Here is a 19198-nt window from a genome sequence, read left to right as displayed (position 1 = left end):
TGGTAATGAACCCGACTAGTATCCATGAGGACGCAGGTTCAGTCCCTGACCTTTCTCAGTGGGTCAAGGATCTGGCATTGCTGTGAGCTATTGTGAAGGTCACAGACGTGGCTCAGACCTAGTGTTACTGTGGCTGCGGTATAAGCCAGCAGCTGTAGCTCCTATTCAACCCCTAGCCTGGGAACTTCCCTATGCCGTGGTATGGCCCTAAAAAGACCAAAAAAAAAAAAAAAAAATGTGGGGGAGTCCTCCTTTGCTGATCCCAAAGTTAGCATATCCGCCACAGAAACAGGGCCCAGGCCTTTAATAAAATCTATGAAAATGCAGGCCTTTGTTATATTCTGGGGCAGATTTGCAAATTACTTTTTATTAAATGGTTCACCACAAAATAAGCTGGGCTTTTTTGATAGTCCTTCCAGTATAGTCTTTTAAACCATGCAGTGCCTTTATTTTCAATTTGTATTTATTTTAGTATTTGAAATTCTTATCTTATTTCCATTTGCTATTACTATTCCAAGCCTACCTTGGAAGTTCAGTTCAGCAGATATTAACTGAACACCATTTTTACAAGGTAAAAAATAAAGTCAGAACCGCCCCCCACACACACACTGGAACTGGTATTATTTGCCCAGAGCTCCTTGATTGCACCTCTATTATACCATTTATCACATTTATATAACTATTGGTTTTACTGATAATCTCTCCACTGTTTCATAAGGCTCTGAAGGTCATAAATGGTACCCTCTTCATCACTGGTACTCCTGGCACCACCCCCGCTTTAAGGACCGCCGGGGTCCTTAAAGCAGCAATAAATGTCTGATTGGATCTATTACTGGCAATATCAGGGTACATACAGTTTTCTGAGAATATGTGCCAAATACCAAGACAAATTCATTTCAATTCAAATATCTGTCATCAAACATATTAAAATAGTGTATGCATATATATATATATATACACACACACTATATATAGTATATATGTACTATATATATATATAGTCCTTAAGTTTTTTTAATTTTTTATTACAGTTGATTTACAATGTTCGGACAATTTCTGCTGCACAGTAAAGTGACCCAGTCATACATCCCTGTACATTCTTTTTTTCACATTATCCTCCATCATGTTCTATCACAAGTTTTTATACATCCCTGTGCTGTACAGCAGGACCTCATTGCTTATCCACTCCAAGTGGAATAGTTTGCATCTATGACCCCCACACTCCCAGTCCCTCCCACTCTCTCCCCCTCCCCCTTAGCAACCACAAGTCTGTTCTCCATGTCCATGAGTTTGTTTCTCTTCTGTAGACAGGTTCCTCTGTGCCTTATATGAGATTCCAGATATAAGTGATATCACATGGTGTTTGTCTTTCTCTTTCTGACTGACTTCACTTAGTATGAGCATCTCTAGTTCCATCCATGTTGCTACAAATGGCATTGTTTTGTTCTTTTTTATGGCTGAGTAGTATCCCGTTGTGTATGTATACCGCATCATCTTAATCCATTCCTTTGTGGTTGAACAAAAATAAAATATTATATTTTCATAAGCTGATAGTCCCAAGACTAAATTAATACTATATATATATATATATATATATATATATATTTTTTTTTTATATGTATTTGAAGACCTTAAGAATTATCCTTCTCAAAATTAGATTTTAGGTGAATAATAACAGCATGATTAAATATAAATTTTAGGCTATGATATAGATGTAATTCCTGATTTTCTCATGTAACACAGAGAGGCACTTGGTTAGATTTAACTGTGTCATCTCTAATAACTGGGACCAGATCATTGTAATTTTCTTACATTCCCCACTGAAATCAGAAGATGGGAACAACACGCTGCGTTTTTGTCCTGTCTTGTAGAGTTCTCCTTAGAGCCCCTGAGAGCATGTATTTGATTTCCAGGATAAAGGCTAGCTAGTCCAATTTCTCTTTTTGTTGATCTGGATGCGGGACCGATTTCACTTCTTGTTTATTGTTTAGTTCATTCCCCCATCAGTCATGTTAACTGAGCTTGATTTCGTGAGTGGGGTTAGACATTGAATAGCCCTTGGAGCTGCTCTAAAACATATACTTAGAATCCTCTTTAGAATCTCTACTATATATTTTCAATTGCATCTTAATAGCTTTATTGATATATAACTTACTACCGTAAAAATTATCCTTTGAAAGTGTACAGTTCAGTGGGTTTTAGTAGAGTCCATTTTACAGTCATCTCCACTTTCTAATTTTAGAATTATTTTCATCACAACAAAGGAAAAAGCCATACTGATCAGTCTTCACTCTTCATTCTCCCCCTCCCTCAGCTCCTAGAAACCACTAATCTGTTTTCTGTGCCTAAGGATTTACCTTTTTCTAGGCACTTTGTATAAATTGAGGAATACAATACATAGTCTTTTGTAACTGACTTCTTGCACTTGGTATAATGTTTTCTAAGTGCATGAATCAGTACTTTTTCCTTCTTATGGCCAAATCATTTTCTGTCATATGGGTGTATCACATTTTGTTTTTCTGTCCATTAGTTGATGGTCATTTGGGTGTTTTTACTTTTTGGCTGTTATAAGTAGTGCTGCTATGAACCTTCCTGTTCATCTTTCTATTTGGAGAAAGAAATAAAGAACTGGTTTCCATTCTGTTGGGTTTCTCCTTAGGCGTGGAATTACTAGGTCCCGTATAACTCTGTTAAATATTTGAGACCTTCACAAACTTTTCCAAATTGGCTACACCATCTTAAAGTTCCACCAGCCACAAATGAGGGTTTCAGTCCCTCCACGTGTTTGACAACACTTGTTATTTTCTGTTTTATTTTAGCTCCTAGTGCTTGTGAAATGTATCTTGTTGGGGGGGGGGTTGTTTGTGTGTTTACTTTTATGGCCATATCCACAGCATATGGAAGCTCCTGGGCCAGGGATTGAATCCGAGGCACAGCTGCTACCTACACCACAGCTGTGGTAATGCCGGATCCTTTAACCCACTGCACGGGGCTGGGGATCGAACTCGCACCTCCACAGTGAGCCAAGCCTCTGCAGTCAGATTACTTAGCCCACTGCACCACAGCAGGAACTCCTGTAGCTTGTGGTTTTGATTTGCCTATTTTAATGCACTTACTGGCCATTTGTATATCTTTTTAGAGAAATGTCTATTTAATCCTTTGCCCACTTTTCAATTAGATTACTTGCTTTTTTGTGATTGAGTTGTAAGAGTTCTTTACATGGTCCAGATATAAGAATTTATGATTTGCAAACATTTTCTCCCATTCTGTGGGTTGTCTTGTCATGTTTAATTACCCTTTAGCATATATATTCTGGGAATGGAGTGTGGACTTTTTAAAAATCAGCAAACTGTCATGAAATAAATCAAAACCCTGCTAATGTAAGTATTTAATGACTATGCAAAATAAGGTAAATGCATATATAAGGTACTTCTTGATATAAAAATGAAGCATAGATTACCTATAATCAGAGTGCCTCAAAAACATTTAATTGGTAAAAAAAGATCATCACAGAACTGAAACAAATAAAAGGGTCTTATTTCCCTTCTTATATTTTGCTATGAAATAAAGCAGTACAAAGTACAAGCCTCAGAAAATTAATTCAGGGTGAGAAGAAGGAAACATAACAGCCTTCCCTCTAATTAAACAGTCAGAACTAGTTAGCTTCCTCTGGCAGATCAGTAGCTCAGTTCTTCACGTTGCTGTGTATTCATTTCTACCTCGAGCAGACATTTTTAAGCCAATAGTATATCCAGACACTGTTGTCAAAAGTAGACAACCCTGAACACATAGTCAAGTACCACCGTGAGCCCAGGGGAAAGGTCCTAATACAAATAGTCACGAAGTTCCTTAATAAACGCAGGAAGCACCTGCCATGCTCTAGGCATTGGGTTAGGCAATGGCAACATAAGAAACAAAAAGGCAGGTGCAAATGAAGACCTGTTCACACATGGATGGAAATACCTAGAATGAAGCAACTCCAACTAGTAGTGGATGTTGGGACTCACACGAGTCTCCAACACATTAATTTAAGGAGCATTTTCACATGCATTCCCCAAATATTTATTGAGCACATAATATGCACTTGGCATGGCACAAGGTACAATGGACATACAACCCAGCATCTTACAAGCTTGATGGAGAATCGCAAAGACAGATGAATGCGGTATAATGTAGCATGTGCTGGAATGAAGTTTCACAAGGCAGGAATCTTGTTTTGATCAGTGATGTCTGCTGAGCGCCTCACCTAGAGCAGGTACATGGCAGTACTTTGTAGCATCTGCTGAATGAATGAAAGCAAGCACAGAGGAGAGGCAAACCCCAGCAGGAAGTTAGTCATTCCCTTGTTTAAGCCTCAAGGCAAACTAGTGCCTGGTTTGTTACTGTTTGTTAGGTTTGTTACTGTTCTTGCCCCATGGGAAACAGAGGCTCAGGAAGTGTATGGGACAGGACCAGAATGCTGCAGGTTATAAATGCTGGAACTTGGCACAACACCAGCAGAAAAATGCTGTATCACCAGAGGCACAGTATTCAAACTTAATAGATGATAACAGATGTAAAGAGACCAGTGACTGTTTCTAAATTTGTTCGTCCCTGAAACCAAAGTCCAGTTTTTGGAACATTGCAAGGAAGTTCAGGAAATTCCTGACCAAACAAAAACATGGCCATCTGGGCACCTTTTGGAGTTGGCTTAGGCTCCTATCTAGATAGAGCTAAGGTCCACAGCTCTCTGTGTTAAACCTAAAGAAACTTGGAGTTCCCATTGTGGTCAGCCAGGTAAGAACCTAACTAGGATCCTTGAGGATGTGGGTTCACTCCCCAGCCTCGCTCAGTGGGTTCAGGATTTGGCATTGCTGCAAGCTGCAGCATAGGTGGCAGATGAAGCTGGGATCCTGTGTTGCTATGGCTGTAGTATAGGCCAGTAGTTGTAGCTCCAATTCAACCCCTAGCCTGGAAACTTCCATTTACAGCATGTGCGGCCCTAAAAGGAAAAAAAAAAAAAACCCAAACCTAAAAAACCTTAAAAGCAGACCCAACAGGCTGGGGGAATTAATGAATTTGAATATTTAATTTGTTAATGGAATTAGAAAAATGAGTAAAACACAGTCCCTAAAAATCAAGCGAGTAACAGTCTAGGCAAGGAGATGAGGCAAGTGGAAGCAATTATAAAATTGAATATGCTAAATAATATAACGAATAAATCATATTATGGGAGGACATAAAAAGGAGTAGCCTCTAGGTGATGATAAAAAATTCCATGGAGGGGTTCCTTCTGTGGCACAGTGATTTAGGATCTAGCGTTGTCTCTGAGGTGGCACCAGTTCTGTCCCCAGCCCGGCACAGAGAGTTAAGGATCCAGTGTTGCCACAGCTGTAGCATAGGTTGCACCCACAGCTTGGATTTGATCCCTGGCTGAGGAACTTCCATATGCAGTCAGATGCAGCAGGAAAGGAGGGGGGAAGGTTCCATGGAGAAGACGGTGCGTGAACTAGAGCTTAGAGAACGTAGAAGACTCTAGGCAAAGGCAGGAGCACACAGAGAGGCGGGCGGGAGCCAGCTGGAGCGCTCTCCTAAAACTCTGAGGTGCGGGAGCTCCTGCTGTGACACAACAGAATGGGTGGCTTCTTGGGCACTGCTGGGACAAGGGTTGATCCCCGGCCTGGCACAATGGGTTAAGGATCTGGTGTTGCCATAGCTGTGGCTTAGGTCACAACAGTGGCTCCAATCTGGTCCCTGGCCCCGGAGCTCCATATGCCGCAGGACAGCCAAAAATGACCAAAAAAATAAACGACCTAGTGGTGTATGTACTGAAAACAAGAATTCCCTCCCAAACAGACTTAACAGATTTGAAACCCATCCCATAACACCTTGATTTCTATATGCCTCGCCTTGGATAGGACTGAAAATGTACTTATAAAGAACTGGAAAGTAGATTTGCAAAAAAAATTGATTAGAAGCCAAGTTTCATTTAAACAAATTTATATATTTTTTTTATTTTTTGTCTTTTTGCCTTTTCTAGGGCCATTCCTGTGGCATATGGAGGTTCCCAGGCTAGGGGTCCAATTGGAGTTGTAGCCGCCAGCCTGCGCCACAGCCACAGCAACACAGGATCCAAGCCACATCTGCAACCCACACCACAGCTCATGGCAATGCCGGATCCTTAACCCACTGAGCAAGGCCAGGGATTGAACCCGCACCCTTGTGGTTTCTAGTCGGATTCGTTAACCACTGCGCCACGACGGGAACTGCCATTTAAACAAATTTAAACCTCACAACTGAAAAGAGAAATCCTCAGATGACAACCATTAATACTCTAAAAGTTGGGTTTTCGTGTCTTCACAGAATTCTCCCAAACTCTTTTGCCCTAAAAACAGAAGCTTTGACATCGACGCCATCTACAGTGTAATAGATGACGCCAAGCAATACGTGTATATCGCGGTCACGGACTACCTGCCCATCTCCAGCACGAGCACCAAAAGGTCAGTGAGTCTCAACCTGGAACCTGGTTTCCAGGGCCGGGCACTGGACTGGGGACCCAGGGGAAACCAGCCTGGACCCTGGGATGCTATCAGATCACACTGGGTTTGGGAACACTCACATCTGCTCGGCGTGCATTTGCAGCTCGCCCAGAATGCAGGATGCTCACCCAGGATGCATCTCCTCCCTGAGTCCATGTGAAGGACACATGGAGTCTCATCCCACAGAACTAACTCAGTAGTTTATGTTAAGCATCAGAACAACTTTATTTTTTGGCCACACCTGCAGAATGCCAAAATTCTGGATCAAACCCACGCCACAGCAGGGACCTGAGCCCCAGCAGTGACAGTGCAAAATCCTTAAACTGCTGTGCCACCAAGGAACTCCAACATGAGAGTAATTTTATTTTTTTTTGGTCTTTTGTCTTTTTAGGGCCGCACCGGCGGCATATGGATGTTCCCAGGCTAGGAGTTGGAGCTACAGCTGCCAGTCCACACCACAGCCACAGTTACACTAGATCCAAGCTGTGTCTGCAGCCTACACCACAGTTCCCGGCAACGCCAGATCCCTAACCCACTGAGCGAGACCAGGGATCGAACCTGCAACCTCATGGTTCCTAGTCGGATTCGTTTCTGCTGTACCACTATGGGAACTCCTGTCTCTGAGGAATTTTCACTTAAAATCCTAAGGTTTGAAATAACATAAGCATAATAAAATACTTTTTTTTTTTTGCTATGCAGAGACTTGCCTGTGGCTGGCCCATAGCTGCAGACCCAGAATTGCAATCTCTGCAGATCCCAAATAAATCTGTCTTTGCTGGTGTAAAGCCTTCAGCATAGCCCCATGTAGTGTGGTCTAACAGTAAAGTAAGAATCGAATGATGTTTGTTGGATTTGGCAAATGGAGTATCACTGATGACTTTGAGAAAATTGCAGAATACTGGGGCAGTAGGCTGAGGGATGCACGGGGGTAAGGAAGTAAAGCCTGCCGTTCTTTTTTTAATTTTTTTAAAATTATTCTGCATTTTAGGGCCACACCTGTGGCATATGGAAGTTCCCAGGCTATGGGTCAAATCAAAGCTGCTGCTGCTGGCCTACACCAGCCATGACAATGCAGAATCTGAGCCGTATCTGCAACCTACTCCATAACTCACAGCAATGCTGGATCCTTAACCCACTGAATGAAGCCAGGGATTGAACCTACATCCTCATGAATACTAGTCGGGTTCATTACTGCTGAGCCACAATGGGAACTCCCAGAGGTTCTATATTCTACTATCAACAAGTTTTGTTTCAAAGAGGAAAGAGATCATGCATCAGCCACAGAGCCGTGTAGAGTCAAAGGAGTGGTCTCAGAATGGGAGTCATTTACTTATTTTTCTCAAATGAAAAAGAAGCTAGCGAGGGAGAAGTTGAAGACATTTTCAGGAAGGGATGTCTGACCACGTGCAGTAGCAGAAGGCCAAGGGAACCGCTTGGGGAGAAGTGGGGGGATACCTGGCCCTCCAAGCTGGAGAAAAGGCGATGAAGGTGTAATATGGCTAGAAAAGACGTGTAGGGTAGAAAGCTGAGCAAGACCATGACCAAATATTGTGAACAAAGGAAAAAGCAAGATACCCTCAGAGAGAGACAACATTAAGAATCATTTACAGGAGTTCCCGTCATGGGCTGTCGTGGCGCAGCAGAAACGAATCCGACTAGGAACCATGAGGTTGCGGGTTCAATCCCTGGCCTTGCTCAGTAGGTTAAGGATCTGGTGTTGCCGTGAGCTGTGGTGTAGGTCACAGACGCGGCTCAGATCTAATGTGGCTGTGGCGTAGGCCAGCGGCTACAGCTCTGATTGGACCCCTGGCCTGGGAACCTCCATATGCCGCAAATGTGGCCCTAAAAGTACAAAAGACAAAAAAAAAAAAAAAAAAAGAATCATTTACAGAAGATACAGGAGGTGGAACTGACCCAACCTAAGGACAGGGATTAGCAGGAGGTTTCAAGAGCCCTGAATGCATTTATGTTTGCTCCAGTCTGCACAAGGTTAAGAAGGTTCTTGCCAGTAGTCCTCAGCTTTATGGCTCTAGAAATACACCAGTGGAACGATAGCACTGATCCAGGATTTAGATTTTTGCCAAGAGCTAACGGAAGGGAGCAGAGCGAGTATCCTTCAGGTGATCAGAACTGAGATGAGACTGCTCGGGGAAGGGAGACCAGGAGGAGCTGAAGGAACGGGAGGAGGAGAGGGAGCTTGGATCTGGAGCCCGCCCGGGTGAATGAGCAGGTGCAAATAAGGGAGCAGAGGAAACTGGAGAACAGAAACCTGGGGTCGGATATAAAGAGGAGCCTTTTGGACGTGCCATTATCATGAAAGGGACAGGCTCAGGTTTTGAATAATATATCATTAGTCTGAACAGTGAATTGGGAGTTCCCATTGTGGCTCAGTAGTAACGAACCCGATAGTATCTGTGAGGACGTGGATTTGATCCAGTTCAAACTGCCGTAGCTCCAATTCGACCCCCAGTCTGGGAACCTCCATATCCGCAGGTTCAACCCTAAAAAAAAAAAAAAAAAAAAAAAAAAACAGCAACAACAACAAAAATCATTTGAAAACAAGGGTGTGTGAAAGCTTGGATAACCGGCACAGAACCTCATTTGGGGGCAGGGGGGAGGCTGCTCAAAGAAGAGATGGTGAATAAGCATTGGCGGGGGGGGGGGGGGGGGGGGGGGGCTCAAGGACCTTAACTGGAATTCTGCTGGCAAGTGGATTCTTCTTGCACACGTGACCTGAGGCCCAGATGGAGTTGCAGGTGCAGGGAGGGTGGCATGGGGTGACAGTCAGTCTGTCTGTGTCCTCTGCCCACAGAGCCTGAGGCCCTGACAGTGGGAGACCTCGTTTTAGGCAGGACAGGTCCAGGCAAACACCATTTCTCAACGTCCTAACTCAGGAAGGCGGAATTTTTCAACACAGCCTCTAAGGTTTCTTACATTACAGCACAAAGCAATGACCAAGCTAATAGTCAGCATTCTCTGTGGTCTCATGTCTTTCCCCAAACTAACTTGTGTTCTGGATTTTTATCTCTATGGATGTGATTTCTACAGGACTTACTGGCCAGACTTGGACGGGAAAATACGAGAAGCCTTGGTTTTACGGAGTGTTAAAGTTCGACTCCTCATCAGCTTCTGGAAGGAAACGGACCCTCTCACGTTTAACTTTATTTCGTCTCTTAAAGCTATTTGCACTGAAATAGCCAACTGCAGTTTGAAAGTTGTAAGTATTATCCTGACTGAGCTACGACATTCAAAGTTTTTTTCCTTCACACGTCTGTGAGAGTGCCAAGCACACACCTACACGTGAACGTCCCATCAGAACAAAGATAGTAGTCTTTGGGGGGGGGGTTGTTTTGTTTTTTGCTTTTTTGCTTTTTAGGGCCACACCTGCAGCACATGGAAGCTCCTAGACTAGGGAGTGGAATGAGAGCTGCAGCTACTGGCCTACACCACAGCCACAGCAATGCTGGACCAAAGCTGCATCTGCGACTTACATCACAACTCACAGCAATGATGGATCCCTGACCAGCTGAACAAGACCAGGGATTGAACTTGTGTCCTCATGGATACTAGACGGATTCATGTCTGCTGCACCACCATGGGAACTCCCAGGACAGTAGTCTTTGAGAGTGAAGAATAACTCTACAGACAGGTTAAGTAAAATTTCACCGCTGTGGCACAGCAGAAACAAATCTGACTAGGAACCATGAGGTTGCGGGTTCGATCCCTGACCTCGCTCGATGGGTTAAGGATCTGGCATTGCCATGAGCTGTGGTGTTGGTCGCAGACGCGGCTCGGATCCTGTGTTGCTGTGGCTGTGGTGTAGGCCGGCGGCTACAGCTCCAATTCAACCCCTAGCCTGGGAACCTCTGTATGCCACAAGTGTGGCCCTAAAAAGACAAACAAAAAACTAAATAAAATTTCAAAACAGGAGTTCCCGTCGTGGCGCAGTGGTTAACGAATCCGACTAGGAACCATGAGGTTGCGGGTTCGATCCCTGCCCTTGCTCAGTGGGTTAACGATCCGGCGTTGCCGTGAGCTGTGGTGTAGGTTGCAGACGTGGCTCGGATCCCAAGTTGCTGTGGCTCTGGCGTAGGCCGGTGGCTACAGCTCCGATTAGACCCCTAGCCTGGGAACCTCCATATGCCACGGGAGCGGCCCAAGAAATAGCAACAACAACAACAACAACAAAAAAGACAAAAAAAAAAAAATTCAAAACAATCATATGCCAAAAAGGAGGGGAGCCTGGAACCCGAGTTTCCTGGTGGCCTCCCAGCCTCGTCCTCCCTACACACACTGCGTTGCATTGTCTCATTTGGTTTGAACGCTCTCCTTCACCTAATGTTCTGATTTGTAAGACTATGACCAAGAGGGCATTTGAACATGAACCACCCAGCACAGATTCCCCCACCCCCGCCCCAGCCCTGAAGGCCCTCAAGCTGGGTTCCTGAACTTGCTCCAGGGTCCCTGGGCCACATGCTAATCCATCTCCGAATCCTTTGAGGGAGGCTAGATTGAGGTTTGTACTTACTCGTTTTTTATTTTTTCTTTTTTCGCCGCCCCGTGGCATATGGAGTTCCCGTGCCAGGGATCAAATCCAAGCTGCAGTTGTGACCTGCTCCTATAGTTTCGGAGCAACACCAGATCCTTAACCCACGGTGCCGGGCTGTGCGTCCCAGCGCTCCAGGAAAACCACCAATCCCATGGTACCACAGCGGGAACTCCTTGTACTACCTTCAGTGTGCTAACTCTAGCTCATCTCCGAGCCTCCTCTGATGCCCACAGCTAGCATCCTCTTCCTCCCCTCGGGCCCTTGTGTTGTGCATGCTGCTCCCTCTCCTGCAACACCTTTCTGCGGGCCTTAGCTGACCAATGCCACTCATCTTGAGGTCTCAGCTTTTCCCAACCTCCACCACAGTCACCCCACAAATGTACCCCGAGACCCTCCTCTACTGAGTGCCAGGCCCTCTTCAGGTGACAGTGCTATTTTCCATGAAGCATTCAGGGACCCAGGACAACGGGGGCTCTGCTGTCGACTTGGGCACCTGGCTTCCAAGGTGGCCTTCAGCCCCCACGTCCCCAGGGCAATCCGAAGAGCAGAGAGATGGGGGTTGGCACTGAGGCATTTATGAGTTCAGCCTAAGGTGGCGACTCTCCCTTTAGTCTTCATTCCCTGGAGCGGAGCCCCTCCATGCTCAGCAAGACCCCAGCTGTCAAAGCACCAGAATGCAGAAAATAGGGAGTTCCCATTGTGGCTCAGCAGGTTGAGAACCGGACTAGTATCCGTGAGGATGCAGGTTCAATCCCTGGCCTCGCTCAGTACATTAAGGATCCTGCGTGGTGATGGCTGGTTGAATTGCCTATTAAAAGGACTTGTAGACTTAAGCATTCTGATGGAAAGTATGTGTTCTTTTCCCAAGATCTTTTTTTGACCTTTGCAAATCCCCAATTAATTCAGCTAGTCACTGACATGGGCTTGCTGCTTTTTTTTTTTTTTTTTTTTTTTTTTTGCTGCTGCTTATAATATATGCAACATGTAAGAATTCAGTGCGTTGGCATGCCTGACAGAAGGCACCCTGGGGCGTACTTCAAATGCCAGTGCATCCTGATGACTAAGACAGTGAGAATTAAACAGCTCCCGACCCGTACCCTATTAGAAGAATGGATTTTGTGTTCATTTGATTGCTTAAAAGTGTTCATTATAGACCTAGGTGAGCATGCTAATTTCCTTTCTTGTTGCCTATGTATATTTGAGAGCAAAAATAGCTTCATCTTGGAGCTCCCTTCATGGTGCAGCAGAAACGAATCCGACTAGGATCTGTGAGGATGCGGGTTTGATCCCTGGCCTCACTCCATGGGATCCAGCATTGCCGTGAGCTGTGGTGTAGGTCGCTGACGCGGCTCAGATCCTGTGTTGCTATGGCTGTGGCCTAGGCCAATGGCTACAGCCGCGATTGGACCCCTAGCCTGGGAACCTCCATATGCTGCGGGTGTGGTCCTAAAAAGCCAAAAAAAAAGCTTCATCTCTACAACGTAACAAGCTTGTGGTTTAATGACTCACTATGAGGCTTATGGTTGACATTTATTTGAATAAGAAACCCTTTTGTGCTTGAACCAAACCCCAAATATTCTCTATTGGTCTGCTTTATTATGTGTGTGTGTATGTGTGTGTTTATTGTTTTACAGAAGTTTTTTGATCTGGAAAGAGAGAACGCTTGTGTTACAACAAAAGAACAGAAGAATCACACCTTCCCCAAGTTAAATCGCAACAAGTACATGGTGACAGACGGCGCAGCTTATATTGGTAGGTGTCTGGCCTGTGCGGCTCCTGTCGGTGTGGCCCCAACTGTACCCCTTATGGTGAGGGAGGCCCCCCAGTGCATGGGGGGCCTTGGAGGGCAGGAAGCAGTAGAGTGACAGCAAAGGCATCTTCAACCAAACATCTCATGTGAGTGACTCGCTTCAGATGCTAGGGGACGGTAGGTGATGTCTTTTCACAACTGTTTTGTAGAAATTCCATGATCCCTTTGCCTTATTTTATTTTATTTTAATTTTTGCTTTTTAGGGCCACACCCATGGCATATGGAGGTTCCCGGGCTAGGGGTCAAACCAGAGCTGCAGCTGCTGGCCTACACCACAGCCACAGCAACGCTGGATCTGAGCCACGTCTGCGACCCACGCCACAGCTCATGGCAACACCAGATCCTTAACCCACCGAGCGAGGCCAGGGATTGAACCCGCAACCTCATGGTTCCTAGTCGGATTTGTTAACCACTGAGCTGTGACGGGAACTCCTCCCCTGCCATTTTAAAAAATATCTAACTTTGGACAGTTTTCTTAAGCTCTCTAACCCTCAGTTTTCCCATCTGTCAGATGAGGCTAGTAATAGTTTCTTCTTCTTAGGGTGAAGTAGGGTGAAGCTTAAATAATACATTCAATAGAGTTCCCATCGTGGCCCAGTGGTTAACGAATCTGACTAGGAACCTTAAGGTTGCAGGTTCGATCCCTCCCCTTGCTCAGTGGGTTAAGGATCCAGCGTTGCCGTGAGCTGTGGTGTAGGCTGCAGATGCGGCTCGGATCCCGCATTGCTGTGGCTGTTGTGTAGGCCGGTGGCTACAGCTCCGATTCGACCCCTAGCCCGGGAACCTCCATATGCCTCGGGAGCGGCCCAAGAAATGGCAAAGACCAAAAAATAAAATAAAATAAAAAGTGCAGAACACCTGCACGATTAAAGCCATTAAAAAAGCTGCACGACACAGCGATAACACCCAATTCAAGTTAGCTCTCATTACTCAGGTAATAAAGTTCCAGGCACAGAAACAGCACATGTTGGTAGCATTATTTTCTCCTGGATCATATCTCTTCTACTCTCCCATTGTGGGTATGAGTCCAGGGTGGCCCCTTTACTGAAACCAGTGCAGGCAGAGTAAAAGTTACTGTGCGTAAATCTCAAAACCGCAGGCTGGTCATCACGTTGTGCAGATGAAGCAGCAGTCTCAGAGCGGAAAAGAAAACCGTGTACGTGGAATGAAGGAATATAGAATTTGTATTCTTTCTTGCCAAATTCAGTGAGTGCGTTAAGAAACATGCCCCTCAAAGCATGTGGTTTATCTTATTTGACTCTCACAAGAACATTATCAATAGGGAAAGCAGTTTGCATCACTTGCAGTTTAGAAATAAGGAAGTCAGGCCATAAGAAATGAAATGAATGAAAGCTACAGATGTAAAGGGAAGATTTTAGAGCTGGGTCTTGCATCCAGGGCAGCCCCTGCAGCCTTCAGAAGACACTGCCGTGGACCTCCCGAGCGTTAACCACCTGCTGGCTCAGGGTGGAGATGCTCTGTCCCTTCCCATTTTGAATAGCGGTGGCTCTTATTGGTAGAACGGGATATTGAAATGTTTAAAAGTGTGTATCGTTCCAGCGGTTCTAGAATATGAGAATATTGTTTTATTCATGGCATGCCTTTCAGTGACCCAAGATGTGTTCATTTAGATTTTCTCATGTTCATTAATGAGAGTAGAATGAAATGAGGTGGTTTTATGTTGTTTTGTTTTGTGTTGCTGCCCTGATTCCCAGGCTGAGGAGCCTGATCCTGAAACTGGGCAATGATTTACAGCCCGCCCGAGGAGGGTTTTGTGTGTTTCGTTAGCAACTCGTTCTCCTTCTCTGGCGGTGGCTTGTTCTCTGATGTGAAGGCTTCTGAGCATTATAATTAGAATCCCTCGTGGTACATATGGATTCGATGTTGTCTTGTTGAGAAGGTAGTAATTGTTCACAGGATTTTTAAGTGTATTCCTATATATTTTAAATGTTGCTGTATTTAGGGGGCCTTGTGAATGTCAATAAGAAATAACATTTACCAAAAAAGAACATCAGATTCCCTGTTTTGAGTTTCAAGTTGAGCAAAGCTGAAGAAAATGCCAAAATAATATGCAAATATTAATATGCCATATGGAAGCCTTCTTGGAATTTTTCTTGATGAGCTGTCAACACGATTCAGTCTCCCTGTCACTATTCCCCGGTATTTTTTTTTTTTTTTAAATAGAATCTGCTCTGTATCTCATCAAATGGAGACTGTTCCCCTGTGGATCTTAGGTCTTTGTCATCTTCCTTTGTCTTTTGCAGGAAATTTTGACTGGGTAGGGAATGACTTTACCCAGAATGCTGGCACGGGCCTTGTCATCAACCAGGCAGATGTGAGGAACAACACAAGCATCATCAAGCAACTTAAGGATGTATTTGAGAGGGACTGGTACTCGCCCTACGCCCGAACCTTGCAGCCCACCAAGCAGCCGAACTGCTCAGGCCTCTTCAAACTCAGACCCCCCTCCAACAAAACTGCCACCTACAATGCAAGTGGGAAGGACCCCTCGAGTGTATCGTCTGAATGAACCAACCTTGTATTTCACATTTCTATAAAGAGGACTTGAGGAGAGAAACACAATTTACTATGTCTTTTTTAGGGGAAAAGCACACATCAAAAAAAAATATTCTCTGAATGACACGTAACATCGAACAATATCGTAGCGGCGCGTACACTCAATTGAAGACTTTTGTATCTGTCACCTCGGACGGAGAATGTCCTTTTGGCTTGGAAGTTCGTTTTTACGTTTGCATACCAATTTTAAGACTTTGATGCCTCTTCCTTTCGAGTTTTAGGACTTTTTTCTACTGACCCCCTGGTCAGTTCTTCGGAAGCTTCGCATGAGGTAAGCTCTTTGACACCCATTCTGAGAACCGCTGACTTAGGGGATGTTGCCCCAGAGAAGAGACTGATCACATCCGTTGTTTGTCTTTGGAAACCGTTTCCAAGACCTTCCCCGCCATGTGAGCGTGAACAGCTCACATCTCCTGCCCATCTCCAGCACCCTTGGGAAAACGCCCTCGGTACCTCCTCGTGCATTTTTTTTCCTAGTACCACAGCTTTTAGTTTCCATCCTTTTCTCTTCTCACCAAATAGTAGGTAGCATCCCTCTTGTCACCCAAACATGAGCTCCAAGTGTGACTGTATCTTTTGAAAATGGATGCTCAGAATGGATGCAAACTGTAAAAAGCAGTCTCTAATTTTCACCCTTCAACTGCACTTTTCCCTACCAAATCGAGATTTTAAAACCACAGCCAGCAATATGTATCCTTCCTCTCAAGCTCAGAAAAATTATGTAGCCGCCTGCTAATATTCAGCAAGCTATTACGTCTGCATTAGGAGAATAAAGTAGGTTTTCACATTTTTGTTTAGTTGATGGTGTTGATAAGTGGATGTTCATTTCTTTAGGATCCTTACGCTGTTAAGAGTATGCCAGCAAACGTTTATAGAGCTATTTAATATACCTTCTGCTATTTAATATACCAAATGCTTTTCAGAGAGATGCGATTTAAATACTGTGCTTAACATATTTTACTAAGAAACAAACATCCTGAATTCTTGTTCTATGATGTCCTTGTGTCTTGTTGTTTTATAAAATAGATAACCCTGTATTAATGGAGATTGTTGCTATATTAGAGGGAGGCCTGGCCTCTTCAGAGCCCAGGGCAGGAGCCCTTCAGGACGCCTAGGCTTCATGTTGCTCCTGATTCTCTCTGGCCTGGAACAGAGTCCTGCACGTCTTGGCCTTGGGTTTCTATGGTAACGTAGGGACAGTGATAATCACCTACCTCGCGAAGATGTTGTCACAGTAGAAACTATTTATACCTTGTTTTGAAATCAAAAGAACCTATATAAATGCTAAGCATTATGATGTATCCTCTTTTTTCCTCAAAATAAACTTTTGTGGTATCCTGATATCATCAAGAACAGGTTCTCCCAGAGAAGCCACCCGTGGAAACGACCCCACAGCTCCCAGTCGCAACTGTGGGTGAACACGGCAACGCAGAAGCCCTGCTGGAGATCTGGACTGCCATCCTTTTTGATGGGACGTTTTGTTGGGTCAACTTTGGCATAAATAACATCCTCGCAAAACGAGTCCGCGTGTTTGAGCGTCTTCTTTAGGACTGCAGAGACAAGTTTTTTGACCAACCAAAAAAAAAAAAGCAATCTCAATTGTCTTTGTATTTCTAGAGGCTCAATGTCTAATATGCCAGGAGGCGTGATGGCCAGTGGGTTCCCTTGGCGGAGAATGGCTGTCGTTGGTCATCTCATGATTAACGTTCCTGCTTGGTGTTTCGCCACGTTGCTTTACTGGATACTGAACCAGGCACCCAAGGGAGGGATTGGGGAGACTGTCAATATTAGAGTCTTAGGAGCTGGCCAGTAGGGATTCAGAATTTCACTAAGAAGCCCCCAGTCATTCATAAAAACCTGTTACTCTTAAAAAACATAGTTCTCTTCCTGCTCCCTTCAGCTGCCGTTGAGGCTGCCAGCCTGCACCACAGCCACAGCAACGCAGGATCCAAGTGGCGTCTGTGACCTACCCTGCAGCACACGGCAACACTGGATCCCACAGAGCGAGCCCAGGGTTAGAGCCCGCATCCTCATGTTCATTACCGCTGAGCCACAGCAGGAACTCCTCACCAGGTTTTATGCAGCCTGCTCTCCTCCCAAACCACACAACTCTGAGAACCCCCCCACATCAAATAACTGATCCCCACTGTCAAATATTAATACCGCTGGCCCCCAGCGCCCTGCCACTGGCCACTGGTATAGCCGATAAATGAATCACAGCTTATCAGACCACTGGAAAGGAAATGGGACATTCTGGGTTCCGTCCATGCTCTGTAAACACCACACAATGAGTTCCTGAAAATGCCAGAAGCACAGCACACTGAAAACGTCCCCACTGCCCTTCAAGGACTTTGTAAAGAGATGCTTCATGGACTTCCAAAGTCTCATGGAACACGATGTAAATCTAACGTCTCGAAAAGAGTCAAAGAAGGAGTTCCCTTCGCGGCTCAGTGGTTAACGAATCCGACTAGGAACCATGAGGTTGCAGGTTCAATCCCTGGCCCGGCTCAGTGGGTTAAGGATCCGGCGTTGCTGTGAGCTCTGGTGTGGGTCACAGACGGGGCTCGGATCTGGGGTTGCTGCAGCTGTGGGGTAGGCCGGCAGCTGTAGCTACAATTGGACCCCTAGCTTGGGAACCTCCATATGCCCTGGGTGTGGCCCTAAAAAGACCAAAAAAAAAAAAAAAAAAAAAAAAAAAAAGGAGTCCAAGCAGACTCAGGAACAGAAGTGAAAGGGCTGTGGGAAACTGCATCTGTGTCGCTCTGGGCACCGCTCTTCTCATCTGGGCTGTGTTTGTGCTGCTCTTTGTCTCTTTTCTGATTTGGTTCTTGGTGAGATGGGTCTGATCATATTTTTGTTTGATCTTACCCCTTGAAAACTGTCTTCTTCCTGCAGTTACTGGCTTGTTAAAAGTGCCTCGCTGAACCTGGGACTGGCAGAAGCTCATTTCCCACCAGCCTATGGCTATTCTCAAGTGACTTTGATTCATTCTCAGTTTTGATTGTTTTTAGAACCTTTTATGGAGCTAAAGGTGGAAAAAAAAAAAAAGACCATAAGAATTTCCTGATAAAATCAGACCCAGAGTCATCTGCCTCAGGAATTCTATCCCAGAATATGCCTTTTTTTTTTTTTTTTTTGTATGTATTACCACTTGTGTGAGTTTCTCTGTCCAAAATTCATTCCATTATTTACAACATTTAAGGAAGGTAAAAAGCTACTTTCACCTGCAATAGGACCGTTGTGTTCTATGATGAAAGATAACTTCGCTATTGGTTATTCAAACTCAGTCCCATAGAAACAGCCCCATATATTGCGAATGAATGTTGGATTCTTCGGTTTTCTGGACTTCTTCCCAGTGAATGGGAGCACTTTATTATGAGCCTTTTGAAGGAGAAATTGTTACAGTGTCCATTTGGTCTAAGGCAGACCGATAATCCATATTCAGCATTTTTCCATTCCCTATGATTTAGCATCTTTCCTTTTCTTTCTACATATCAGTAACTCAATAGCTTACCTTATTATCTTACCTTATTGTTTTAAGTTGGGGGAGGCTTTTGAATAGCCCTGAAGTTGATTCCAGTTCATGGCCCACATTTCATGTTTGAGAGAGTTCCCGTTGTCGGCTGAATTAGAAAGACATCGATTTTTTTATGGTGACTAGATAGGTATACTTCAGAAGTTTCCTGAAAGCATAAAAATCAAATTTTCTTATGTTTGACCCATTAGCAGTCTTGCATTTACAGA

At 44.6% G+C, this 19198-nt stretch overlaps 1 protein-coding gene across 6 annotated transcripts in view; it reads left to right on the top strand.

The window, feature by feature from the left end:
- Positions 1–18488, top strand: part of PLD5 (phospholipase D family member 5) — a 303291-nt gene extending 284803 nt beyond the window's left edge. For all 6 annotated transcript variants that reach the window (XM_021064454.1, XM_021064453.1, XM_021064455.1 and 3 more), the window contains 4 exons: positions 6343–6479; positions 9567–9735; positions 12702–12819; positions 15142–18488. In XM_021064454.1, the coding sequence (XP_020920113.1) occupies positions 6343–6479; positions 9567–9735; positions 12702–12819; positions 15142–15407 (690 nt within the window). In that variant the 3' untranslated portion in view covers positions 15408–18488. The remainder of the gene's footprint in view (positions 1–6342; positions 6480–9566; positions 9736–12701; positions 12820–15141) is intronic.

The sequence above is a fragment of the Sus scrofa genome, chromosome 10 (genome assembly GCF_000003025.6).
Source record: "Sus scrofa isolate TJ Tabasco breed Duroc chromosome 10, Sscrofa11.1, whole genome shotgun sequence".
NCBI classification, from domain to species: domain Eukaryota; kingdom Metazoa; phylum Chordata; class Mammalia; order Artiodactyla; family Suidae; genus Sus; species Sus scrofa.
Note: the sequence above shows the minus strand (reverse complement) of the source record. Positions and strands in the feature narration are given on the sequence as shown.